The 27,990-nt window shown below is 46.4% G+C and overlaps 1 protein-coding gene across 1 annotated transcript; it reads right to left on the bottom strand.

Annotated features, from left to right (window-relative positions):
- Positions 1-42: 42 nt before the first annotated feature.
- Positions 43-21,884, bottom strand: UMOD (uromodulin). Its single transcript, XM_029057855.1, has 11 exons — positions 21,738-21,884; positions 20,715-20,912; positions 17,397-18,170; positions 16,787-16,894; positions 15,559-15,767; positions 9,830-9,978; positions 7,429-7,674; positions 5,418-5,580; positions 3,804-3,885; positions 2,269-2,310; positions 43-809 (listed from the first exon to the last, which is right to left on the bottom strand). Exons 2-11 carry the CDS (start codon positions 20,794-20,796, stop codon positions 751-753), a joined length of 1,914 nt encoding a protein of 637 aa, XP_028913688.1. The 5' UTR covers positions 20,797-20,912; positions 21,738-21,884; the 3' UTR covers positions 43-750.
- Positions 21,885-27,990: the final 6,106 nt, after the last annotated feature.

Here is a 27,990-nt window from a genome sequence, read left to right as displayed (position 1 = left end):
GGGTTAAGAGAAAAGGGATAAAGTAATCAATCGCTTTGGTGCTGATGTTTAACTCTCCCCTGAAAACCAGTTTATTACTCTACATTTCATTTTGCTTATTTATGTATTTATTGACCAAGAATAACGGTGTCGAGCTTTTAATAATTCTTCTTAAAAGTTTCAGCCCCCCAGTATGCCAGGATCCTGATTGGGCACAAAATCTTGTTAAATTCCTTGCCTGAAACTCAAAGTATCAGGGAAAAACAGAGTCGACAAGTGAAGCAGGGTAGAATATGTCGGAACCTGGAGCCTGTGTCACCTCAGTTCCATTGTGAACATCTGACCCACATGCAAGCTGGCCATTTAGAAGGAGGTTTTTCCTTTTTTTATTGGTGGAAGCTCTGTTTGGGATTGTGACTTACTGAAATGAACTTCTGCAGTCTCATCCCAGCAGTATGCCTGACTCTCCTGGCTCGGGACCGAATCTTCTGCTCACAGGCACTTCGAATACCTCCTCAGAAATTCCACTTAAAAAGAAGGAGGCATCTAAAGAAGTGGTTTAAAGACCCAGGGCAAAAAAAAAAGTGAGTTGAAGAAAAATCATACTTGTCCTAATTTGGAGCTATCTCTATCCCTCATCATTTGTTGCAGTGATGTAAATGTAGTTGGAGTCAACTTATTATGTAAGCATTTCATTGTGTTTAACTAGGCTAGGCCTCTGTTGGACAACACAGTAGTATTTCACAAGGATGCTGTTACTGAGCCAGGATACTAGAACAGAAAGACCACGAGGACTGATGATAGTAGAACTGGCCAAGCAGACAGGAACCCTGAAACAAAAGAGAGAAACAAGTGATGACACTTAGATCTTAACTTCATGGAGGACAGCATGCTCAGTGGGAAAGAGCTCCAGCCAAGAAGTCAGAGGACCTGAATTCTAATCCCGGGTCCTCCACATGTCTGCTGTGCAACCTTGGGCTAGTCCCTTCACATCTCTGTGCCTCAGTTAACTCACCTGTAATATGGGTTAATATGGGGATTAAGATTGTGAGCTCCACATGGATCATGGACTGTGTCCGACCTAATTAGTTTGTATCTCTTCCAGGGCTTAGTACAGTGCCTGGCATATAGTAAGTGCTTAACAAATACCATTTTAAAAAAAGGTGTGACCCAATGCCTTAAATCCATAATTTTAACCCACCTTGTCCATGGACTTAGAGGATAAGGAATTCTAAATTTGAGTTCCACTTCAAAGTTAATAAATTTAATCCCTTCGAGAATGAATGCCCTTGGAAATCTGGATTGTGAAATTCACCCTGAGGGTTTTGAAAGCTGCTCTTGAAGTACAACTCTATGCTTTTGTGGTGGTTGTGGTGGTGGGGTGTGTTTGTGTGTGTGTGTGAGAGAGAGAGAAAGCATTCACTGCCAGATTCATCTTAAATCCCTCTGTCACCGGCAGAATTGATTTCTAAAGTAACTAGAATGGAAAAAAGTCTCGAGAGGCACTGGGTGGCAGCCTGGACCATTGGGAATTGCTTGGCCCCACTTCTAGTCCCAGCTTCGCCACTGGCCTGCTCTGTGATCATGGATAAGTCTTGCAACTTCTCTTGCCTCAGTCTCCATATCTATTACATGTGGATCAGGTACCTGTCCCCTGTCCCTCTTAGACTGTGAGCCTCGTTTGGGGCAGGCACTATGTCTGATTTGATTATTTTGTATCTATCCCAGTACTTAGCACAGTGTCAAGCACATAGTAAGGACCAGCATAGTGCCTGGTACATAGTAAATGTTTATTAATAACAATAATGAGGGTATTTTATAAGAGTTTATTATGTGGCAGTGCTGGGGTTGATACAATTCAACACAGTCCCTATCCCACATGGGGCTCACAATCTATGGGGGAGAGAGAGCCGGCATCTTATTGCCATTTGACGGGTGACAAAAGTGAGGCCCAGAGAAATTAGGTGACTTGCACAAGGTTACGCAGCAGGCAAGTGGTGTGTCAAAACTAAAACTCAGGTCTTGCGACTCCCACTTCTATGCTCTTTCGACTAGGCCATGCTGTTTCTCAGTACTTAATAGTATTACCAGCATCATCATCATGATCACAGAGACATACTGAACCATGAGTGATAGGTCTTTCTCCCATAATCAGTTACCTAGTATTTTTTAACATCCCCAATGCTTCTCTCACAGCCCTCTGGTCAGATCAATCCCAGAAGCCAGAGAAGAGGGGCCTGTCGGCAAGTACCCGCAGTGGCCTTGGCTAACTAGAGTCCCGCAACTTACCCAAGCTTCTGGTGGCATCACTCAGTGCAGAGGCCTGGAAATCTACGGCAGGAACGGGAAGGTTAGGAGGTTTTCAGTGACTGCAGCGGCTACTGCATTACTGCCTCAGTCTGACATTAGGGAGTGACCGGTTTTTCTCTGGGACCCCGCGTTCACATTTCTGAGCACATTTCCACTGCGGCTTTAGGACTTGAACTGTGAGGTTAAGAGACATGAGCAAACCCCGGGCACAGTGGGAACTGAGCCCTTCCGACTCCATGGGCTTGTGTATCATTCTGAGATGCTCAATTCCTAGGGCGGACAATGTCTGGTGGTCCCCCCACCCCACACATTTGTTTTACTTCTGATGAATTAGTCCCACGTGGGTATTTTATAACGGCTATCCCGGGCTGACCGGTGGGACATTAGCACACCAAAAAATTCTGAAATTTTATTCCTACACTTTCTTCTCCAAGGACAAGTCATGTAAAATATGTAAATAATCCCAAAGTGTTCGTATTTGCTAAAAACAGCACTGGTGGCAGGTTGGGGAAAAGCCTGCAATGTGGGCAGTTTTATGGCTGAGCCAGACGTGGGACTAAATGATAAGTTGCATTTGACTACGATTCCAGGCTGGCTGATTTAGTTACTATAATGTGCTGGTCAGATTTGGCCTCCCTGACATTCACTTATGTTTACAAATCTGATGGTTTGGGTTCACTCTGTTCATGGGATTAGAATTAGTCTTTTTTTTTTTAGAATATTTTGACATTTCCTCAATACGCGATATTTGGTTGAACAACTGCTGCTGTGCTTTATTTAACTGTTGTCCTATAAAATATCAAGGTGGTAATGCCTAAGTTAAAAAAAAAAGCTCCCAGTTGCCAGAAACTCAAAAGGAACTGTGTCCCAATCCATTTCCTTGTCTGTAATGAAGCGAAAACCTGTGTGGTCTCTTTTCTGAGTAGGGGAATTTCCAATCACCGAGTGTTCAAGATCCAACAGTTCTGGGCTGAATTGCTGTGTCTACATAGGGGAAGCAAGTGTTTGGAAATATCTAAGGTAATATAATTTTTGTTAATATGTTCCCAAGGTAACATTCATTTTGGCAATAAGCAATTCATGGAGGAGAGAGTCACTTGCAGAAATATGAACTTTGCTGAACTTTACCACCAGTCCCATCCAGGAATCTAAGGCAGCCACCTCATTGACCCTCTGAATTTACTGTACTTGTGGCCAGGAACATGGGATTTCACATCTAGGCCCAATCTTCTAAGCTTCATTGAGGGACTATTCCCTCTTGGTTCTTTTGCTCCTCAATCTCTGTCTCTCTGCCTCACTGTCTCACTCTGTCTTTCTCTTTCTCTGTGTGGCCATGACACAGGAAAGGGGGAAGGAGCAGGAGCTGGTTAGAGGCTAAAATTGGAGATCAGAAAAGCGGGGTAGATTTGGACCTGGTTTCAAGCTCAGCTGAGAGCTCTGAGCCCAAGGGACGGGGCCCTTTTCCATGGGTGAAGGAAAGTCCCCTCACTCCTTTTACCCCTAAGGCCTTTTACCTGTCCTGGTGATGGGTCCCAGGTTCAGAACGTGAGCTGGATTTATGACAGTCCCACTGCGGTATCCAGTCCTGAAGCAAGACTGTGGAGGGAAAGGTTTCCATTAGGGTGATGGGTCTGGTGATAATTTAACAAGATTCTCATTCAGTGAAGAAATCTTTTGGGAAGCCACTTTTTCTAATCATCAGAATTGAATCGAATGCAGCCTTGATGAGAGATTTAGTAACTGGTCTACCATGTCAAAATTTCTTATTAGTTGGGTATGTCCAAATTTTTCTATGCTCAACTACCTCTTCCTGCTCCCCAAATTCCTAGACAAATCCAGTACACTAGTAACAGTTTTTGAAGGAATGTCCATCCTGATGCACTGCAATTCAGCTGTGATGGGACTTTAGGGCTGAATGGTACTTAGATCCCATTTCCAACCCTGGGATCAAATCTGGGATCAAATCCATCCTAGCACCAGGAATAGGATCCACTACTCTCTAGCTCCCCCAGAACTCCATTTTCTGAGGTTAAAAGGAACTACTTTCAACTGAACCTCCACCCTAAGTCAGGAACTAGAAGGGAAGAGCAGACTTCTCAATCCCCCAATTTTGGAAGTTGGTGCTGAAATATGGCTTAGGGTCCCCGTCCCCCTTCTTGCAGACCTTACCCCAACACCAGAAAACATGATCCAGGTGTCCCTTCCTCCCCTAACAGCTCTGTGATCAGGAGATTCAGGGAGTGGCCTTTTGGTCTGGAAAAATGGTCACTCACAGAGGACATGATAGAAATTTGCAATGTCATGAAGGTTATGACCAAGAGGATACAGATGTTTTGAGCACCCAGAGCCCCCAGTTCTCAGGGACATTCCCTGAAGATTAAAGGAAGTAGCTCAAAGAAAGACTAAAGAGAGCATTTCTTCATCCAGTGGGTGATAAGTCTATGGAATTCACTGCCTCACGAGGTTGTGTAGGCAGAAAATATGAATAGATTCAAGATAAATTAATATGTGATATGTCCATAATGGGTGACTTCAGGGAAAAGTTAACATTGTTCAAAGGCTCAATAAAGGTTTAATAGATTGAAGAATGATAGGTCTGTAGTAAATTACTAGAGGATTTTAGACAATAGTATATCCCTAACCATGAGGGTGGATGTCAAAGAGAATGGGTTTCAAATTATCCTCAGTTGGTACTGTTAGAGTCAGACCACTATACAGATTGGTTTGATCTAGAAAGGCATCCCTGATGTTCTAGAGTATCTCTTCTTCTTTGAGTTTGAGATGAGATCAAAATTTTCCACTCCAGCACAGAAAGAAGGGCTAGAAGAATTTTTGCCACTGGAAGTGAGATCTAGGATTATCACACAGACAACACATCCCAGAGACACAAAGCGGGTAAACGCCTCCAGTATGCCAGGCATCACCAGCTTGCCCATGGTCTCATTGAATTTATAATATTTTCCAGGGCATTAGCATAGATATAGAATGCAAGCATCTTTCTCCTGAAACTCCATTTATCCTGAAAGCTAAACAGTAGCAGAATAGGAAGGAGAAAGAGTTCTTCCAGAATATTTCCCTGGGCCTACTGCCTGATTTTTTTTAGGGTTGGATGAATACGACTGACTTACGGGTTTGCACTGTTCACTTGTGATGTCACAGAGTGACACCTCACAGTGCAGGAAGACGAGGTCACGGTTTCCAGCAAACCTGAACATCTGAACCGAAAATCGACCTTGTGGGGACTCCCCGTTCTCCTCCACCCGTATGGTTGAATCTTGTCCCCGGGGACACCTAGGAACAGAATATCGTTATTCTTATCCTTCTGGAAGAACTCAGGCACCAGAAGCTGAAATCAGATTGGGTTCCATGAATGTCTGTCTACCCCTCTAAATTGTAAGCTCACTGTGGGCAGGGAATATGTCTTTTATTGTTACACTGTACTCTCCCAAGTGCTTAGTACGGTGCTCTGCATACAGTAAGCACTCAATAAATATGAATGAATGAATGAATGAATGAATGAAAATGAATGAATGAACATCCATCCAGCCGATTCAGTGTCGGGCTTAGAGTCTCCCCTCATCACCACTGGACAAGCCCCGTTCAGTCACAAGGGGACTGAGAACTTGTGTGAGGAAATTGATTGTGGTGCTAATTGTTCAAAGAGTTGTAGTAATAGAGAAGCAGCTTGGCTTAATGGAAAGAGCCCGGGCTTGGGAGTGAGAGGTTGTAGGTTCTAATCCCGACTCTTGGTCAAGTCACTTAACTTCTCTGGGCCTGAGTTACCTCATCTGTAAAAATGGGGATTAAAAAATGTGAGCCCCATGTGGGACAATCTGATTACCCTGTATCTACCCCAACGCTTAGAACAGTGCTCTGCACATAGTAAGTTCTTAACAAATACCATAATGATTATTATTAATAGTGTTGGAGGTAATAGTAGTAGTAGCATTTATTAAGTGCTATGGGCAGAGCCCAGCACTGAGTTCCGGGAAAGAGTACACGGGCGGGAATTAGACCCAGAACCTGTCCCTCGAAGAGCTCACAGTCCACAAGCAGCAATAATTTCATGACTGCAACAAACCAACAGGAGGGTAGGAGGGCAGGGGTGCAGCCCATAACCAAGTGCATTCAAGAATTTTATGTTCAAAACGCATTGGAGGCCATGGTGACCTCAGCCCAGAGCTGATTCTAAGCCATGACATCATAAACCAGATGGTAGTGGCCAGGGTAACCCCCCTCAGTAGCTGTTTCAGTTTTCCCTGCCCTCATTAACCAACTATTTCAGGGTTCATTTAATGGTATTGAGCACTTACTGTGGGCAGGACACTGTACTAAGCACTTGTGTGAGTACAATAATATAAGTGAGATGATTCCTCTCCTCAAAGAGCTTACAATTTCGAAAGGGAGACGGTATTAAAATAACAGGTAGGGGAAGCAACAGAATATAAGGATATGCACATAAGTGCTGTGGGAGTGGGGTAAGTTTCTAAGTGCTTAGCGGTTACAGACTCAAGTGCAGAGATGACACAGTAGGGAAGGAAAACAGATGAGAGATGAGTTAGGGAAGGTTTCCTGGAGGGGTGGTGATTTTAATAAGGCTTTGAAGGTGGGAAGAGTGATTGTTCATTGGGTATGTAGCAGAAGGGAGGACACGAGCAAGGGATGAACAGCGAGAGTGACAAGAACAAGACTTAGAGTCTAAGTTGGTTTGAGGAATGAAATGTGCAGTCTGGATTGTATTATGGAGAGAAGAATAGGTAAGAAAGAGAGGGCTGACAGTTCCGTAAGGCAGATGGTGAGAAGTTTCTGCACAGATGGATGGGCAACCATTAGAAGCGAATGAGGGGTGGAGAGAGCTTGAGGTGACCCAAGTGATTTGGGGGTCAGAAGTCTTCCCTACATCTGTTTTTTTCCACTCACCCACACACCTGTGTGGGGAGGTGCAGTTTAGGCAACGGGAAGGACATTAAATTATAAATTACTTATTCATTCATATTAATGTCTGTCTTCCCCTCTAGGCTGTAAGCTCACTGTGCTAATGTGTCTGCTAATTCTGTTCTATTGTACCCTCCCGAGCACAGTACAGGCTCTGTTCATAGTAAGTGCTCAATAAATACCACTGATTGATTGATTGAATACCTGTCTCTAATGATGAAATACTTCACAGGGTCCGTGGCATTGCTGGTGGGGGTGGCGTAGCAGTTCTTCATGAGCAGGACGAAGCGGGAGGTGTCCCCGTCATCGAACATGGTGCCCACATAGAGCATGGCCTCGGTGGACAGAGCCACTGTGGAGCCTTCATAGGGCAGGGTGTAGCTCTCGCTTTGAAACAAGGCCATTCTCACCGTGAACATCCCTGTTCCTCCAACGCTGATGTTCAGCGCGCTGGGACAAGGAAGAACACGAGTCAGGGAGGTGGCTCGTGGCCACTGTTCCTTCAGGAGAGTGGAAAGCCATTATGCCAACGAAAGCCATCTGAAAAGACTGGTTATCGGAAATCCACCCTCCCCCACCAATTCCAGAAAACAGAGCAAAATCCAGCGCACAACTGTCTGCTCCAATTTGGTTCTGTTAATTGAGCTTTCAATTATGGAGACTGGGTTTAGGCCCAATTAGTCAGATAAAGGGCCCTCGTCTCTAATTATGCAATGTTTTGTCTGTCTAAACACCCACTCACGGAAATTTTACTGCAGGATCTCCAAGCTCTGAATTAAATTACATGAACTTATCTTCCAGTCGCTTCAGGAAGCCTGGCAGAGAGGTGGATTACACTAGGACCCAGGATATGGTGGGGTGGGATGTCCGGCTGAGACCTCTGGATCAAGGGCCTCACCCCTCCACAAAAGCCTTTGGGTGGGGAGGATTGAGGCTGAAGTGATCCAGTTGTCCCTTTTTCTGCCCTGAGGAGGAGGAGGAGGATGCCTGCACCTGTGGCCTACAATTCCTCACACCGTCCCAATATCAAAGGACGCAGCAAACAGGAAGGTGCTGCCCAGACAGGGCGTTGGGTCCAGGAGGGAAGTGAACATCATGGAGGAAATAATAGGAGCCAGCACTTCCCTCTCCTTAGAGCTGACTCAATCCCTGCTCAGCTTGCCTCTGGGAGTCAGGAGGGAGGAGAGACTCCAGGCTGGAAAGCCTCAGAAGGGGAGGGTGAGTGGGGCTGCTTTTACAATTCTCACCAAATGAAATCCATGATGGATTCCCTTGTAACTGGGCCTACAGGAAGGCCAGCAGATTTCCAGCAGGGAAGCCCAGTGGGTAGGTCTTTCTGGCCCCATCCACTCTCCTCAATAGCAGCTCTCCATGCTGATTACGATGACGATGGAAGTATTTGTTAAGTGCTTACTAGGTGTCAAGCACTGTTCTAAGCACTAGGATAGATACAGGTTAATCAGATTAGACACAGTCCCCGTCCCACCTGGGGCTCACAGTCTTAATATGTGAGCTGTTCCCTGCTCTCTGCTCCCTGCTCCCTCCTCCCCTGTATAGATACCATACTTACTCACATAATTGCCCCAGTGTTATTTTTGAGGAAGAAATAAATTATTATTTTTGTAAGTGGTAACAGTGGTACCCACACCAGACTGGGATAAGGCAGTGAATACACACTTGCACAAGGAAGAGAGTTTCTTTCCTGAAGCTTGTGAACTCCAGGTTAGGAAGAGAAGGAGGTTGGGGATGTTAATTCACTGGCTGTCTAATTTGGAACCAGTGAAAGCTCCTTGTGGTCAGGGCTACTTTCTACCACATTGTACTCTCCCAAGCACGTAGTACAGTGCTCTGCACACAGTAAATGCTCAGTAAATACCATTGATTGATTGACTGCAATAGAAATGAGGTATAATCTGAAGTGCCCACTTCCTTCTCCCTTCCTTTCTTCCTCTTCTTTTTCCCTGACTTTTTTTTCCTGCTTTCCTTATTGCTAAACTTAGCCCCTCTCCTGTTTGGGGGTTGCAAAAATGATGGCTGAGTGGGGCAATTAATATTCCTCTTCCCCTTTACAGGTGACTACCTAGGACCTATTTGATGAGAGACTTCTGAGAGACTTTAGCCTAAAATCCCAGAGTGAAACACTGGTGAGAGTGTCCTGGGATTAGATTATTTGAACCATGAGTCACCCTTATGATTTCCCCCCTGGGCTGCTTCTCTTCCTTAATTAATCTGTGGCCAAAGTGGAAGACCTGCTTAATAAATCACATAACTATCATAATGCCTCCGGGGGGGGGGGCGCGGGGGGGCTGGAAAGTTGGGAAAAAATTCATTTTCAGTGACTTATGTGAGCTGATTTATCCCCTGTTTTCACCATCTTGTTTAGCCTAGTGCCACTTCCAAAGATTTCTGAATAATCTAAGCATTTGACTGTTTTCCTTCTACAGCTGGAAGGGCAGCCATAGAATTTCGCTTTTAACAAGTAGTTTTTGTTGCCAACACTTAAGAAAAACTCGAACGTTGATCCCAAATGTTCTTGTTGGATTTGCTATAAATTGTTTATTTCATTCACAGGCGCGGAATGCCTCGTCTCTGAACAGGATCGTACCTTACAATGGGCCGAGTAGCCGTTTTGAGACTGACTTTCATGTCTAATGGGTAGGTGCACTGAAAGTTAATGTTGATGTTGGTATCTCTGATGATCATCTCTTTGGCCAAGTAGAGGGTATTGCTGTAGGTGACATGGGTCTCATTTCTCTACAGGAAAAAAAAAAGAGTCCATTGCAGTTCTTCCATCTGACAAAATGTGAAGCATCTAAACAAGCTTCATTTTGAATCCCTTCTGTTGTAATAATATAATAATAATGTTGGTATTTGTTAAGCGCTTACTATGTGCAGAACACTGTTCTAAGTGCTGGGGGAGATACAGGGTCATCAGGTTGTCCCACGTGAGGTTCACAGTTAATCCCCATTTTACAGATGAGGGAATTGAGGTACAGAGAAGTTAAGTGACTTGCCCACAGTCACACAGCTGGGATCATAAATATGAAAGGACCTTCAAAAGGTCATGTGGTCCAGCCACCTGCCTCAGGCACTCTCCCTTAAATCATCCAAGACAACACCTCCATGGACCCGACTCTTAAACCTGGAACCTTGGTATTACCTGTGTCTCCTTCCTCCCTTTCACTCCATTGTTGACAAATCTTGTCATTTCTTCCTCCATAACATTTCCAGTATCTGTTCTTCTTCTTTATGAAAATGACCAACACTCTTTTCTGACTACTTGTCATAATCTGGCTTGTCTGATGTGTCAGCCTCCTCTCTTCCCGTAGTCTCTTCCCTCTCCAGTCCATACATTCCTCTGCTGTCCTCATCATTGTCGTAAAACGTTTATCTGTGACTATCTTCCCCCTTCTCAGAAACCTCCAGTGGGAGCCCATCTCTCTCCACATCAAGCAGAAACCCCTGACTAGTGCCTTTAAGGCTTTCAGTCAGCTCTCTCCCACCTACTTGTACACTCTCTTCTCCCAGTACACCCCAGCTTGTACTCTTCATTCATGTCAGATCCCACCTCCACCACTCGTCAGCTGTGTGACTGTGGGCAAGTCACTTGACTTCTCTGTGCCTCAGTTCCCTCATCTGTAAAATGGGGATTAAGACTGTGAGCCCCACGTGGGACAACCTCATTACCCTGTATCTACCCCAGTGCTTAGAACAGTGTTCTGCACATAGTAAGCGCTTAACAAATACCAACATTATTATTATTATTAGCATTTTCTCTGTGCCTCATTCTCATGTCTCTCATTGCTGATCTCATACTCACAACTTTCCTCCCACCCGGAACTCTTTTTCCCTTCACATTTGATATACCATTGCTCTCCCCATCAATCAATCAGTCCATTAATCAATCAATAGTATCTATTGAGCGCTTACTGTGTGCAAAGCACTGTACTAATTGGGAGTGTACAGTACCACAGAGCTGGTCGATACATTCCCTACCCACAATGAGCTGACAGTCTAGCCCTTCTGAAATCTCATCGCCTCCAAGACTCATTCCTTGATTGATTTTTAATCTCTGTCCAACTGCCATTTCAGCACTCGTACACCCTGTAAGCATCGCTCTTTTGCACCTATCCTTATACTCTTGTATTTCTTCCTATTTCTAATTTTATTTTAGTGCTTGTCTCCCCCTCTAGATGGTAAGAGCCTTGAGGGCAAGGATTATGTCGACTACTTCTATTGTAATCTCTCTGGAGTCCTTAGTACAGTGCTTTGATACAGAGATTGATAGAAAGGAAAACTCCAAGTAACTAAATGTGAAGGGCTGATCACTCTCTCCACGCTTAATCCTTCATGAGGCTATTGCACTTTCCCAAGTGCTCAGTATAGTGCTCAGCACACAGTGAGCCCACAATAAATACCACTGATCGATTGCTTGTTGAGGGCTTTATAGACATGCTAAATCACTTCAGAGGAGCAGAGCTCTTCTTGCACAAGCCTTTCATGAACATGTGAGATTTCTGACCCTTGTAAAGTTGAAGTCATCTTTTCCGAAGAAATGTTATAGGGCAAATCTTGCACAGTAATAGGGTAAATGCTACCACACTCCTGTGTGTGTGTGATTTGAGCATTTAATGGTAAGGTTGACTTAGCAGGTTTGACCTAGGATCAAATACTGTAGTCTAATTCTGATGTCACCAGCAATCAATTCAATCAATCAATAGTTTATTGTGCAGAGTACTGTCCTTGGGGGAGTATTATGGAATTAGTAGGCATGATGTCTGCTCCCAAATAGCTTACAATCTAGCAGAGGACACGGATACTAAATTATAATAGATTCCCTCTGGACTGTAGAGTAGTTGTGGGCAGGGAATGTGCCTACCAACTCTGTTATACTGCACTCTTCCAAGTGCTTAGTACAGTGCTCTGCACACAGTAAATGCTTAGTAAGTATTCTCGATTGATCGATTAATTGAATATATTATAGACTTTAGAAAGAAAGAGAGCATAATATGTGCATGAATACTATCAGGTGTGGAGGTATTTTAGTGACACAGAGGTGCTGAAGTGGTAGTTAGAGGCGGTGCAGGGTAAATTGATAAGAAATCAATCAGGGAAGGCCCCGTGGTGGAGATGTGACTTGGAAAGACCTTGCAAGTGGGGAGAGCAGTGGTCGTCGGATGGAAAGGAGGAAAACATTACTGGCAAGAAGGTGGTTGTAAGCGAGATATGTCAAGCATAAGGACAAGTGTGGTGACAGGTTGGATGGTGAGGAAGGGGTGGATTCTAGAAATGCTTTGGAGGAAGAACCAACAGGATTCTGTGACATGCTGAATGAGGTTTCACTGACACTATCCTCTTGTGGTTCCCCTTCTATACCTGCACCTTCCCAGGCTCTTTCATGGGTTCCTTCTCTGCCTTCCACCCCCTAACCGTGGGTGTCCCTCAAGGCTCAGTTCTGGATCCCCTTCTATTCTCTTATCTACACCCCCTCCCTTGGAGACGCTCCCAAGGCTTCAACTACCAACTCCATGAGGATGATTCCCTCATTTACACATCTCCAGCCCTGATCTCCCTCCTCTACAGTCTTGTATTTCCTCCTGCCTTCAGGACTTCTCTACTTGGAAGTCCCACAGACACCTTAGGCCGTGAGCCCCATGGAGGACAAAGATGATGTCCGACCTGATTATCTTGTATCTACCCCAGGGATGGGCGTACAGTAGGCGATTAACAATCAATCAATCAGTGGTATTTACTGAGTGCTTATTATGTGCAGAGCAGTGTCCTAAGCACTTGGGTGAGTGCAGTGCAATAGAATTAGCAGACACTTTCCCTGCCCATTACAAGCTTACAGTCTAGAGGAATCAAATGCCATCATTATCATTATTCTTCTTATTACTTTTATCGTTGTTACTGTTATTATTATTGTTACTGTTATGACATTTCCATGCTTTTCCAAACCCCCTCCTAAGGGGTCCTTCTTGGGAAGATCTTGAAGAGGAAGCCAGGGGAAGGTTCTCTTTTAGAAGATGTGTGGCCTGATGGAAATAGACAGGCCCGGGAGTCAGAGGACTTGGGTTCTAATGCTCGCTCTGCCACATACCTGCTGGGAGACCTTGGGCAAATCTCTTAACTTCTCTGGGTCTCAGCTCCCTCATTTGCAAAATGGGAATTCAATAACTGTTCTCCCTCTTACTCAGACTGTGGGCCCCATGAGGGACATGATTATCTTGTATCTACCCCAGTGCTTAGTAAAGTGCTTAATACATAGTAAGCACTTAATAAATACCTCAATTCTTCTTATTATCATTATTATTGTTGGGATTATTATTACCTCAAATTTAACATGTCCAAAACAAAACTCCTTATCTTTCCTCCCCAACCCTGCCCTCCCTCTGTTTTTCCCATCATTGTAGACAACACCACTATCCTCCCTGTCTCTTAAGCCCATAACCTTGGTGATATCTTCTACTCATTTCATTCAGTCACCAACTCATGTCAGTTCTACCTTCACAACATCACTAAAATCCCCTTTTCTCTCCAACCAAACTGCTACCTTGTTGACTCAAGCATTTATCCTATCCCGGCTTGACTTGCGTCAGCCTCCTTGCTGACCTTCCTGCCTCCTGTCTCTCCCCACTCCAGTTCATACTTTGCTTGGCTGCATGGATCATTTTTCTACAGAAACGTTCAGTCCATGTTTTCCCACTCCTCAAGAACCCCCAGTGGTTGCCCATCCACCTCCTATTAGTCAATCAGTGCTATTTGTTGAGCGCTTATTATGTGCAAAGCACTGTTTTAAGTGCGTGGGAGAATACAATAGAAATAGCAGAAACATTCCCTGCCCATAATGAGCTTACAGTCTAGAGGGGGAGACAGACATTGATATGAATAAACAAGTAATTTTAAGGAAATAATTTACAGATATGTACATCAGTGCTGTTGGACTGGGTTTTCGAAAGAAACTCTTTGCTATTGGCTTTAAAGCACTCCGTCACCTTGCTCTCTCCTACCTTACGTCCTTGATTTCCTTTTACAACCCAGCCCATACCCTTCGTTCCTCCATTGCCAACCTACTCACTGTATCTCCGTCTCGCCTATCTCACTGCTGACCCCTCCCAAACCTCCTGCCTCTGGCCTGAAATTCCCTCCCTCTTCATATCCAACACGTAATCACTCTCTTCACCTTCAAAGTCTTATTAAAATCACATCTCCTCCAAGAGGTCTTCGCCATCTAAGCTCTTATTTCCCCTTCTCCCTCTCCGTTCTGTATCAACCTTCCACTTGGATTTGTACTCTTTTTTCATCCCACCCTCAACCCCACAGCACTTATGTACATGTCCTAATTTATTCTAACGTCTGAAACTCCCTTTAGACTGTAAACTCCTTGTAGATAGGGAACACGCCTACCAACTCTATTATTTTGTCGTCTCCCAAGCACTTAATACCAGTGTCCTGCACACAGAAGGCAATCAATAAATGCAATTTATTGATGGATTGGTTGACTGGGAGTTGAAACAGCAAGAGAAGCAATGTGGCCCAGTGGATAGAGCACCAGCCTGTAAGACCTGGGTTCTAATCCCGGCTCCTCCACTTGTCTGCTGTTCATTCATTCCTTCATGAAGTCGTATTTATTGAGCATTTACTGTGTGCAGAGCACTATACAGCGTGGCTCAGTGGAAAAGAGCCTGGGCTTCGGAGTCAGAGGTCATGGGTTCGACTCCCAGCTCTGCCACTTGTCAGCTGTGTGACTGTGGGCAAGTCATTTCACTTCTCTGTGCCTCAGTTACCTCATCTGTAAAATGGGGATTAACTGTGAGCCTCACGTGGGACGACCTGATTACCCTGTATCTCCCCCAGCGCTTAGAACAGTGCTCGGCACATAGTAAGCGCTTAACAAATACCAACATTATTATTATTATTATACTAATGCTTGGGACAGTACAATACAATAATAAACACATTCCCTGCCCACAACTTCGTGACCTTGACCAGGTCACTTCACTTCTCTGTGCCTCAGTTACCTCATCTATAAAGTGGGGATTAATATGGTGATCCCAGGTGGGGCATGGACCGTGCCCAACTTGATTAAGCACTTACTATGTGCCAAGAACTGTTCTAAGCACTGAGCAGCTTGCATCTACCCCAGTGCTTAGTACAGCGCCTAGTAAGCACTTAACGAATACCAAAAAAACAAAGCAAAAAAAAGATAGGGAGAAGTCAAGGCCAACACCAAGATCTCAGCTTGAGAGCCAGGAAGGTGTTGCCGACTGACAGTCCCGTCAATCCCATCTCCCTGACAATCTGGAGAAAAGCAGGTGAGGAACAGAAACCTACCGTGAGCGTGGTCCCACACGGCCCCTCTTGGGAAGGGGTGACCACCGACACAGAAGTCCTGTTTTCCCTTTCTTCGAAGCCAGCACAATGGCTGTCTCTCAGGTACATGAAGATCTTCTGGAATCCCATGCTCTCCAGCTCACACTTGTCCAGGGACACCTTGATGTCGTTGGCCCCACACTGCAGGTGAGGATCCAAGCTGCCAATGTCTGAAATTCCACCCCAACAGTTAGGTGAAATTCCACCCCTCCACTTCTGACTGGAATGTTGCTAAACCATCACCAATAAATCACCTTCCTGGGGAATTACGACTCAAACCCACCCTTCCCGTTGCTCTGGAAGGGCTAGTCTGGGCTCAAAGCAAAAGAGGTACGGCCTAGTGAAGAGAGCCTGGGCCTGGGAGTCAGAGAGACCTGAATTCTAATCCCGGCTCTGCCAATGGCTTGCTGTGTGACCTGGGGTGAATCGCTTAACTTCTCTGTGCCTCCGTCTCTTCAACTGTAAAATGGGGTTACCCGTTCTCCCTCCAACTTAGACTGTGAGCTCCATGAGGGACAGGGATTGTGTCTGACCTAATTAACTTGTACCTACCCCTACTCCAGCACTTAGAACAGTGTTTGACACCTAGTAAGCATTTAACAAACTCCGTTAAAAAATATAGTAACAACAGCTGCTCAAGTAATACAGTGGCTGAGCAAAAAGGCTCTGGCCACTTCAGAGCTGAGGCAGAGCCATATCACTAAAGATGCTGTGGAGTCAGACAGGTCGCGTCTTCCTGTCAGTAACAGGAGCATCACCCGATGCTCTTCCTGTATCCTGAGCCTCATCCGGGAATGACTTTGGTCTTGACCGCACCCAGGCTCTGGACCGATAATTCAGCCTTATACTACATTATATTATAAACCAGCCAGATTATATTAATGCCTGTCTCCCCCTCTAGGCTGTAAGCTCATTGTGGACAGGGAATGGGTCTGTTATATTGTTATAGTGTACTCTCCCAAGCGCTTAGTGCAGTGCTCTGCACGGCAGTAAGCGCTCAATAAATACGCCTGACTGAGTTATTTTTCCCTCCTCTCCCAAGCTTGTGGTTTCTGAAAGGATGAGAACTTGGATGAAGAAGCAGAAATGCGATGGTGCCCGGGAGGTTGGATGGAGAAGCAGAAACGTGACGGTGCCCCTGATGATTGGCCCCTTACCTCCCCCAACCAGGCCAGCCCTGTGCCCTCACCCGAATTATAGAATCCTGGTTTGCAATGGCAGCTCCAGTTTCCATCCACCGACTTGCAGTCTTCGTCCAGATTGCATCCCTCGCAGGTCCCTTCCACGGAGCTGGGGTCTGAGGGTTACACAGACAGGTAGGCCTGACAACTGGAGGTGTCTGGGGGAGTTTGTGGGGAGACCCCCACCCCCACCTTCCCGCCAGGAATAGCAGCCAAATCAAAAGCTCAGGTCCCTAGGAGCATGGGAAAGTGGTCAGAGCCCAGGCCTGGGAGGCAGAGGTCATGGATTCTCATCCCAGCTCTGCCACTCGTCCGCTGTGTGACCTCGGCCAAGTCACTTCACTTCTCCAGGTCTCAGTTACCTCCTCTGAAAAATGGGGATTGAGACCGTGAGCCCCACGTGGGACGGGGATCGTATCCGACCCGATTTACTTGTAACCATCCCGGTGCTTAGTACAGTGCCTGGCACATAGTACCAGGTGCTTAACAAGTACCAGAATTATGAGAATTAGAAGGGAGGATGCCAGACCTGCCTTTCTGAGGGGCTGCTTTCCAGTACCACCTTTCCCTTTCCCCCGCCGGAAAATCATTCCCTGGGCATGGGGTGGTGGCGCTCACCTGTACAATAGGCCAGCTGGCACACTGGTGTCCCGGTTAGGTTGTAGACATAGTAGCCCCCGGGACAAGCCTTCACCTGGACGCTGGTCTGCCACAAGCAGCAGTTGTCACTCCAGTGGGCGCAGGCGGTGCCGTTCACGATGCCCTCCTCGCTGGACGGGTGCCGGCCCCGCAGCCACATGGGGGCCGCCGTGTTGCACCGGTTGACGGGCACGCAGGTCTCGGGCATCCGCACCCCGCCCCTGCCCACGAACCGATGCCACCCTCGTCTGTTGCTGTCACAGGTCCAGCCGCCTTGGTAGGAGCTGCTTCTCCAGTACTCGTCCAGGAGGCTGTAAGCCGCGCAAGGGTCCGAGCAGACACGCGACCCGTTCTGCCAGACGCACTCGAGCCCCGGGCCGCACGAGCCGGGAGAGCAGTCGCACCGGACGCCATCCCCGGTGTAGCCCGTGGGGCAGGAGCACGAGTAGCTGCCGTTGGAGTTGGTGCAGGTGGCCAGCGGGTGGCAAGGGCCGAACTCTGGGCCGGAGCACTCGTCCACGTCGATGCAGCCGCTCTCGGGGGCAAACCGGTAACCCCCGGGGCAGAGACACTTGTAGGACCCCTCCGTATTCACGCAGCGGCCTCCGGAGCAGTTATGGGCCCCCGGAGCGGCACATTCGTCCACGTCGGAGCACACGAAGCCGTCGCCGGAGAACCCGGGCTGGCAGGAGCAGACGGGGGAGCCGCCGTCGTCTTGGCAGGTGGCATTGCTGTGACACTCTGAGCAGCTCCCTGCAGCAGGAAAGCAAACCTGGGCGATGCATCTGGTCAAAGAAGGGTCAGGCCCTAGCCATTGGAGTCTAAGCTGCTGGCGGGCAGGGAACGTGTTCTGTTTCTGATGTCTCTTCCCAAGAGCTTATTACCTAGAAGTAGCATGACGTAGTGGATAGAGTACAGGCCTGGGAGTCAGAAGGTCATGGGTTCTAATCCTAACTCTGCCACTTGTCTGCTTTATGACCTTGGGCAAGTGGCTTCATTTCTCAGTGCCTCAGTTACCTCATCTGGAAAATGGGGATTGAGACCGTGAGCCCCACGTGGGATAAGGACTGTGTTCAACCTGATTTGCTTGAATCCACCCCAGTGTTTAGTGCGATGCCTAGCACATAGTAACTGCTTAAAAAATACCATTATTATTAGGTTCAAATCCCTGCTCTGCCACTTGTCAGCTGTGTGATTGTGGGCAAGTCACTTCGCTTCTCTGGGCCTCAGTTCCCTCATCTGTAAAATAGGGATTAAGACTGTGAGTCTCATGTGGGACAACCTGATGACCCTGTATCTACCCCAGCGCTTAGAACAGTGCTCTGCATATAGTAAGCGCTTAACAAATACCAACAATATTAATATTATTATTACAGTGCCTCCCACGCAGTAGATGCTCAATCGATACCATAATTACTACCATTAATTTAGCATCATTTCCAGGCCTTCCCTCCTCCCTACCATATCAATCAATCCATCCGTGATATTCATTGAGCACTTACTATGTGCAGAGCATTGTGATAAGCGCTTGGGAGCGTATAATACAACGGAATTAGCAGACACATTCCCTGCCCATAATGAGCTTACATTCCAGAGGGAGACACAGACAGTATAAATACGTCATAATAATCATTTAAAGAAATGTACGGAAGTCTTTTGGGGTCGGGGGTGAGACGATTATCAAATGTCCACAGGTCACAGATCCAAATGCATAGACAACACAGAAGGGAGAGCAAGCCGTGGGAAAAAAAGGGTTATTCTGGGAAAGCCCGAGGAGGAGATTTGACCTTAATAATGATTTGAAGGTGGAGAGACTGGTGGTCCGGCATTTATGGAGGGGGTGGGAGTTCCGGGTTAGTGGGAAGACACGGGGAAGGGGTTGGCGGCGAGACAGACGAGATCGGGGTACAGTGTGTAAGCTGGTGCTAGGGGAGTGGAGTGTGCGAGCTGGGCTATAGTAAATCAGTGAAGTGAGGTAAGATGGGACGAGCTGACTGAGTGATTTAAGGCAGTTGATAAGACGTTTCTGTTTAATGTGGAGGTAGATGGTCAGTCACTGGAAGTTCTTGAGGAGTCGTGAGACAACTACCAAATCTCAGGTAAAGTAAACTACCTAGAGATCTTCCCCGACTAAGGTCTCATTTCCTCCTTTCCCACTTCCTTCTTCCTCACCCTTGCACTTGGATTTACACACTTTATTCACCCAACCCTTAGCCCCACAGCGTTTGTGCACGTATCTGTGATGTATTTATTTATATAAATAAATAGAGCCTTGGGCCTGTGCCCGCCTCTAGACTGTAAGCTCATTTTGGGCCAGAAAAGTGCCTACCAACTTTGTTACACGATACTCTCCCAAGCACTTAGTAGAGTGCTCTGCACAGAGTAAGCACTCAATAAATACGATTGATTGATTGACTGAAGTAAAGGAATTCCATATCCGTAAGGATGAATTATTTAGCTGTAAACCCCAGAACCGACTTCCAGGGAAAGCTGGAGGCCCTCCATCCGTGGAGATCTTTGGAGACTGGGGGCTGGATTATCTGATCTCCCGAGTTCCCTACTAGCTCTAGTGTAAATGTTTGCCCAGGTTGATTGGGCAAAGATCTCCCGGCCAGATTGTTTCAGTGCATTGTCCCATATCTTAATCACCCCCCCGCCACCCAAAGTGCACCCAAATAGACTTTTTATATCAGAGGTGACTTTGGGAATGGCAGTCTAATAAGAGCCCTCTATCCCAAGGAATATGGGAGGGATGCATTCCATTAGTTTATGTATGGTCTGTTGTGATTCTTATCAGTAGATATGCCTGGCCTTTGGTAACCATCAGGGATGATTTCATAATGAAAAATCTCTCTCTTTTCTCTCTAAGCCTCCAGTGAAACAAATGGGGCCCATGCTCAGGGGAAGCGGCATGGCTTAATGGATAGAGAATAGTCCTGGGAGTCAGAAGGGCCTGGATTCTAATCCTGGCCCCACCTTTTCTGCTGTGTGACTTCGGGCAAGTCACTTCACTTCTCTGTGCTTCAGCTACCTCAACTATAAAATAGGGATTAAGACTTTGAGCCCCATGTGGGACAGGAACTCTCCCCGACCTGATTAACTTGAATCTACCCCAGCTCTTAGAACAGTGCTGGGCACATAGTAAGCACTTAACAAGTACCATAATTATAACAATAATAATTATTATTATTAATAAAGAAAGAGCCCTCATTCTGAGGAGGCTCATGCAAGATGATGGTAGCCATTGGGGAGGGAGGGAACCGCCCAATGAACGCAGCCTGCAACTATTTGACTTACTCTGCTCTGCTTCGGAGGTGCCCGCGGTCGAGCAGAAGTGAACGGCAGCAAACAGCAGTGTTAAACGGAGCAACCAGCGCATGCTTCCAGATCAGGCTCCGTCTCTCTGCAGGAACCGTTCTGCCTGCTGTCGGAGGGAGCGACTCGAAGACTTCTCTCGATGATCTCCTCCAGCCTTGCGGATCTGTGATGCTTGATCTGCAAAAGGACAAGATAAAGCAATGTAGAGGCCCATCTGTGTAGCAGTCCTCCGCCCCCTCTCATCACAGACTCAAACTAGATCGTCCATATCCTGTCTTCAGGAGACAGCTTCTTCGGAATGTCTTTAGAAGAAATGCTTCTGCGTCCAGAGGTTTGAAAGATCATGGTGTTGAGCCATTCAGGAGCCAGTGATCAACATTGTTTTCACCTTCCTCCACTCATTTACCGGAGTGGCAGTGTTTTTCATATAGTTAGTCCGTTTGGGTTTCCGAATTTAGAATAAGAATGATTTCCAGGTAGATGCCAAATGGCTAGGTGACAGACTACAAGACATGTTGGAGGGAGGGAGGGAGAAGAGAGAGGCTCCCCTGGGAGCGGAACTCTGCTCTCCTCAACTCTTAGATTGTGAGCACTATGTGTCTTCTCCTGAGAAGGCCACGGTGTTGCCTAGTGGATAGAGCACTAGCCTGGGAATCAGAAGGACCTGAGTTCTAATCCTGGCTCTGCCACCTGTCTGCTGTGTGGCCTTGGGCAAATCACTTCACTTCTCTGGGCCTCAGTTACCTCATCTGTAAAATGGGGATTAAGACAGTGAGTCCCATGTGGGACAGGGACTGTGTCCAGCTCAATTTGCTTGTAGCCACCCCAGCGCTTAGAACTGCACCCAGCTCATAGTAAGCCCTTAACAAGTATCATAATTCCTATTATTGTCATCTGATTATCTGATGTCTGGCCCAGCACTCAGCACGGACTAAGGACTTATTAAATACCGCAACTGACAAATAACATAACTGACTGCTTTCTAGATAGGGCTTGACTTACCTGGGTGTCAAAAGGAAGAACAGGTGAGTTTCCAAGCATTTGTCGCTAGTTATATAGCCCGAGAGAAGGAAATCATTATGCTGCTTTTTATTTCATTTGGCACTCAGTTTCCCATTTTTGTTAGGTGATTTTTCTCAAATGCCAGTGCTCTGAATGATCGACACCTTGAGGTGTGACCCTCACATGGAAATAAAAGGCATCGGCTTTATAAATGTCTGAAGACAAGGATTCCTTAGTTAGTCATTAACAGCGGGACCAGGGCCAAGGGTCTCTGCTATTTTCAGGGTCAATGACAGAGCCAGGGTGGGCTCAATGACTCTGGTCAGTGAGACTGTGCCTACCTCCATGCAAATGGCTAGAGAGTTCCTTCTTCTCTTTCTCCTCTTCCTCACTGTCCATTCCTTGTCCTCCTTGTCACTGTCCTCCCCATCACTGTCATCAAAGCAGTTTGGCCTAGTGGATAGAACTGGGTTCTAATCCCGGATTTCCACTTGTCAGCTGTGTGACCTTGGGCATGTCACTTAACTTCTCTGTGTCTTCACCTATAAAATGGGGATTAATGCTGTGAGCCCCCTGTGCGACATGGACTGTGTCCGACCTGATTATCGTGTATCTCCCCCCAGGACTTAATACAGTGCTGAAACATAATCAGCACTTAACAAATACCATCATCATTATTATTATTCTCTCCCCCCCTCCTTGGTCTCACCTTCGTCTTCATCTTCTTTGTCATCACATCTTCATTTTCTTCCTCTTTTTATCTTTTTCTCCTCTTCCCTCTTCCTTCTTTTCTCCCCCTTCCCCTCCCTCTCCTTTTCCTCTTCCTACTCTTCTTGAACTATATTTCTCCTTCCAAAGCTGGGTTTCCTGCTCCATACTACGGACTGTAAGCTTGTTATAGGCTGAGAACTTCTGCTAATCCTGTTATACTTTCCCAAGTGTTTAGTACAGTGCTCATCACATAATAAACACTCAATAAATACCACTGATTGATTGATAAACTATATTTTTTAAACCACCCCATGAACCAAGTCCTCCTCTGGACATGACACACAGTAAGTAGAAAAGAATCAATTCCCGACTTCCACAGTTTTATGCCAGCAGTATACATAAACAAATAAACAGGATATGAAAGTTTTGGGATTTCTTTTCGGAGATGTTTTTAAACATAAGATATATTTTTCATCCATCCGGGTTGATTAATTATGGCCTTTCCTGAAGGCAGGGGGATGGACTTGACGACCTCTCAAAGCCCTATCCATCTTGAAATTTTTTGATTCTGTGAGTCCAACAAAGACACTCAGGCTGCTATGCACCAGAAGAGAGGTAAGTAGAAAGGAAAACATCTCAAGAGTAGCAAATACCTAGTGAACACGAGCTCTTTGACAAAAACAATTTGGACCATAACAGCATTTTCTTCACTGTCAATTCTTCAACTAAATGATCTTAGTCATTCCATCACCTCTCCTCTCTACTTGCCTTCAAGAATCAATCAAAGGGGCAGAGGTCAGGTCTCCGGACTAACCCCAACTTTGTCGTGTGTGTGTGTGTGTGTGTGTTCATGTGTGTGTGTGTGTGTGTGTGAGCATATGTGATAGACTAAGAACTTGCCCTGCTGATGTGATTAGGACATGTGGATTGAGGTGATTTTAAAAACGTGAATACTTAAGTCGTAACAGGCTTTCCGACCTTACAGGGGCTAAAAGCACAGGCTGTCGAGAGTGGCAGGAAACGGCCCAATGTGTCCTTTGCTGGGTTTACCTGGCTTCAGGCCCCACCCTCTGATCAGAGAGGAAGAGAAATCCAGCCGCTGCTTCTTCTTGAGCATTTATTCCTAAAGGGAAGCAAAGGCAGGAACTTCTGCTCTTTCCTGTGATGAGAGATGATTTTCCAGCCTTCCATTCTGACAACAGTTTAAAACCCTGCAACCGGAGAAAAACTACCCAGCCAGCAACTGGGCTGGGGACATTTGCAGGAAGGAGACATCAGTCTTGAAAATGAGCTCGTTTCTCTCATTCCTTCATTCTCCTTCCCCTCACCTCACCCTTCCCAGTTGCCTCTCCTTGCTTTCAGGGAAACAGAGAATTGAGATGTACTCTCCCATATGCTAGGTGCAGTGCTGAACACTCAGAACGCACTCAATAAATACCATCAATCGATCAACCCATCAGTGGTATTTATTGAATGCTTACTCTGCACAGAGCACTGTATTACTTCTGAGCTTAGGAGAGTCCAGTGCAATGTCTTTGGTAGACATGTTCCTTGCCGACATTCAGCTTACAATCTAGAGGGTGAGACAGCCATTCATGTACATAAATAATTTATACTATATAATTTATAGATATGTGCATCAGTCATTCAATCCGTTGATTGACTGATTTTGGAGGCCAGGCTGAAAGTCCAAGAATCTAGAATATTCATTCATTCATTCAATAGTATTTATTGAGCTCTTACTGTGTGCAGAGCACTGTACCAAGCGCTTGGGAATGTACAATTTGGCAACAGATGAGTATAAAGCTCTCCATGATCCACTGAGCCTGAGAGTTCTTCTATTTCCAAATAGATCTGATCGTATATAAAATTCCTCACTGGACTCTCCCCTGCTAGATTGTAAGCTCCTGAAGGGCAGGAATTGATCTAAGTCAGAGTGATATTGGTTAAGTACGTATCAGGTGCCAAGCATTGTACTAAGTACGAGAAGCAGCATGGGTTAGTGGCTAGGCCCCAGGTTTGGGAGTCAGAGGTCGTGGGTTCTAACCCCAGCTCTGCCACTTGTCAGCGGGGTGATTTTGGGCAAGTCACTTAACTTCTCTGTGCCTCAGTGACCTCAACTGTAAAAGGGGATGAAGACTGGGAGCCCCACATGAGACAACCTGATTACCTTGTATCTACCCCAGCACTTAGAACAGTGTTTGGCACATAGTAAGCACTTAACAAATGCTGTCGTCATCACTTGGTAGATAGAAGACCATCAGCTCAAACACAATCCCTGTCCCTCGTGAGACTCACAGTCAAAAGGGGAAGAAGAGCAGATATTTAATTCCCATTTTACAGATGGGGAAACTGAGTCACAGGGAAGTTAAGTGAACTGCTCAAGGTCATACAGCAGACAAGTGGCAACCCTGGGCTTAGAATTCAAACTCCTTTGACTCCCGGGCACGTGCTCATTCCACAAACTCGTGCTGCTTCTCTACTACATCTATGGTACTTTCCCAGAACTGTGCTCTGCCCACAGCAGGTGCTCATTAAACATAATTGATTGATTGAATGATTGACTGATTGATTAGTCTGATTTAGGATAGGTCAGGAGAGCAGGTTGAGGGGGCTTCTTGTAAGCATAGAGATTTGCTGCACTGGATTTCCAGCTTGGTTCTAAGGGGAAGATGTGAGAAATGTCTACCAATTGTTGTGTCCTCTCCCACTCACTTAGCACAGTGTTCTGTGCAAAGTAAGCAGTCAATAAAAGCCATTGGTGGATTGATATGGGCCAGTTTATTGCACCATGTTTCATTTCCAGGGAGAATTATTTGGTATCTTCATTTGCTGAGCCCAAGAGATCCTTAAGAGCTCTCTATCCCCCCAAGTGAAGAAGTAGGTCTCTGAGTCTTTGTGAGGGGCAGAAGTTTCATGACTGCATCCATCAATCAATCCGAGGTATTTATTGAGAGTTTAGTGTGTGCCGTCATCTCACCAGCTGGACAACCCCTGATCCCGACCCTTCGGTCAGTACCTTTTGCTTTTTTTGTGTGTTTATTTTGTTTTGTTCAAATGGTATTTAATGGTATTTGTTAAGTGCTCACTCTGTGTACACTTTACTAAGTCCGGGGTAGATACGAGATGAGCAGGTTGGACACCGTCCAGGTCCCACACGAAGCTCACAGTCTTAATCCCATTTTACAGGCGAGGAACCTGAGGCACAGAGAAGTAAAGTGACTTGCCCGGGGTCACCCGGTGGATGTGTGGTGGAGTTGGGATTAGAACCCAGGTCCACTGACTCCCAGGCCTGTGCTCCTTCCACCAGGCCACACCGCTTCAGTTGTTTGTTTCAGAGCAAGCCCGGCAACTCGTGACAGGGTTCAGCACCTCAGAGCCCAAACTTTACATGGGGAAGTTCGTGGATCTTCTCTCGGTCACTTTGACTTCCTAAGCGTGGCCCTCTGCAAAGCTTTACTAATTGGAAACCTCCGAATAACTCACGTCTGCTATTTTTACTGCAACTCTTTCCAAAGAGCCTGCACTGAGCACACCCAGTGAAATAGCAGTCTGGTTTTTTGCCCCAGGTTACTGAGATCTGGGGATTTGCCCAAGGTCATACAAAGGGTTGGAACAGTGAGGAGGGGGAAGGGCCTAAAGAGAAATAAGAACCTCCTCTCACACGGATATATCCTCCCACTCTCATAACCACCTCAGCAACTCGTGCCGTGAATCCTTTGGCAACTCAATCGGTGGAATTTAATAATAATAATAATGTTGGTATTTGTTAAGCGCTTACTATGTGCAGAGCACTGTTCTAAGCGCCGGGGTAGATACAGGGTTATCAGGTTGACCCACGTGAGGCTCACAGTTAATCCCCATTTTACAGATGAGGTAAGTGAGGCACTGAGACGTTAAGTGACTTGCCCACAGTCACACAGCTGACAAGTGGCAGATCCGGGATTCGAACCCATGATCAATTTACTGAGCATTTACTGTGTGCAGAACAACGTACTAAGAGCTTGGGAGAGCAGTACAGCAAAGTTGGTAGACACGATCCCTGCCTGCATTCAGTTTACGGCCTAGAGAATGTAAACGCCTCCTTACTGTGTGCCACGACCCAACCGAAGACCTACAGTAGCGTGGCCTAGAGGAAGGAGCACGGGTCTGGGAGTTAGAGGACCTGGGTTCTAATCCCAGCTCTGCCCTAGCTTGCTGTGTGATCTTGAACAAGTCACCTAACTTCTCTGTACTTCAAGTTCCTCATCTGTAAAAAGGTTATGCAATACCTGTTTTCCTTCCCTCTTAGACTGAGACCCCAGTGTGGGACACTGTCTGACACTGCTTACAGAGAAGCAGCGTGGCTCAGTAGAAAGAGTATGGGCTCTGGAGTCAGGGGTCATGGGTTCGAATCCAGGCTCGGCCACTTGTCAGCCGTGTGACTTTGGGCAAGTCACTTCACTTGTCGGTGCCTCACTTACCTCATCTGTAAGATGGGGATTAAGACCGTGAGCCCCACGTGGGACAACCTGATTCCCCTGTGTCTACCCCAGCGCTTAGAACAGTGCTCGGCACATAGTAAGCGCTTAACAAATACCAACATTATTATTATTATTATTATTGACCTCTACTTTAGCACTTAGAGCAGTGCTTGCTGCAGCGTAAGCCCTTCTTGTTGTTGTCTTATGCTGTCGAGTCATCTCCGACCCACAGCTACTCCGCGGACACGTCTCTCCCGGAACGCCCCACCTCCATCTGCAGTCGCTCTGGTAGCGGATCCATAGAGTTTTCTTGGTAAAAATACGAAAGTGGTTTACCATTGCCTCCTTCCATGCAGTCAACTCGAGTCTCCACCCTGGATTCCCTCCCATGCCGCCGCTGCCCAGGACAGGTGAGTTTTGACTCGTAGCAGATTGCCTTCCACTCGCTAGCCACTGGCCAAGCCAGGGATGGAACGGATAGGCCTCCGCTTGACTCTCCCTCCCGTAGTCGAGACTGGTGGAGGACTGGAAACTCTCCAGGTGTGAACCTGAGAGGTAAGCCCTTAACAAAACACCACAAAAATTTTAATAGATAGTCGTAGCAAATCACCAGAAGGAGAAGCAGCGTGGCGCAGTGAAAAGAGGCAGGGCTTGGGAGTCAGAGGTCGTGGGTTCTAATCCTGGCTCTGCCACTTATCAGCTGGGTAATTTTGGGCAAGTCACTAGACTTATCTGTGCCTCAGTTACCTCACTGGGAAAATGGGAATTAAGACTGTGAGCCCCTTGTGGGGCAATCTGTTTACCTTGTATCTATTCAGCGCTTAGAACAGTGCTTGGCACATAGTAAGCAATTAACAAATACCCGAATTATTATTATTATTATTATAATCAGAAGGACTGGGAATAGAAACCAAATCTAACAGGGCAGAGAGAAGCTGAAGGAGTGTACTTTTCACCCTGGACCTACAGTAGCATGGACTAGTGGAAAGAGCACAGGCCTGGGAGTCAGAGGACTTGGGTTCGAATCCTAGCTCTGCCAATTGCTCTGCTGTTTGCTGTGTGACCTTGGGCAAGACACT

This window comes from Ornithorhynchus anatinus, chromosome 2, assembly GCF_004115215.2.
Source record: "Ornithorhynchus anatinus isolate Pmale09 chromosome 2, mOrnAna1.pri.v4, whole genome shotgun sequence".
Lineage (NCBI taxonomy): Eukaryota > Metazoa > Chordata > Mammalia > Monotremata > Ornithorhynchidae > Ornithorhynchus > Ornithorhynchus anatinus.
This window is presented reverse-complemented; position numbering and strand designations above follow the sequence as displayed.

Excerpts from the sequence above, each read along its gene's own strand:
- UMOD (XM_029057855.1), bottom strand. The coding sequence starts at position 20,796 with ATGCGCTGGTTGCTCCGTTTAACACTGCTGTTTGCTGCCGTTCACTTC. Across the intron at positions 9,979-15,558 it reads CGTGTGGGACCACGCTCACG|AGAAATGAGACCCATGTCAC; the intron begins GTAGGTTTCTGT and ends TTTTTCCTGTAG. Across the intron at positions 3,886-5,417 it reads CAAGTGAACAGTGCAAACCC|TCTTGCTTCAGGACTGGATA; the intron begins GTAAGTCAGTCG and ends TTCCCTCCACAG.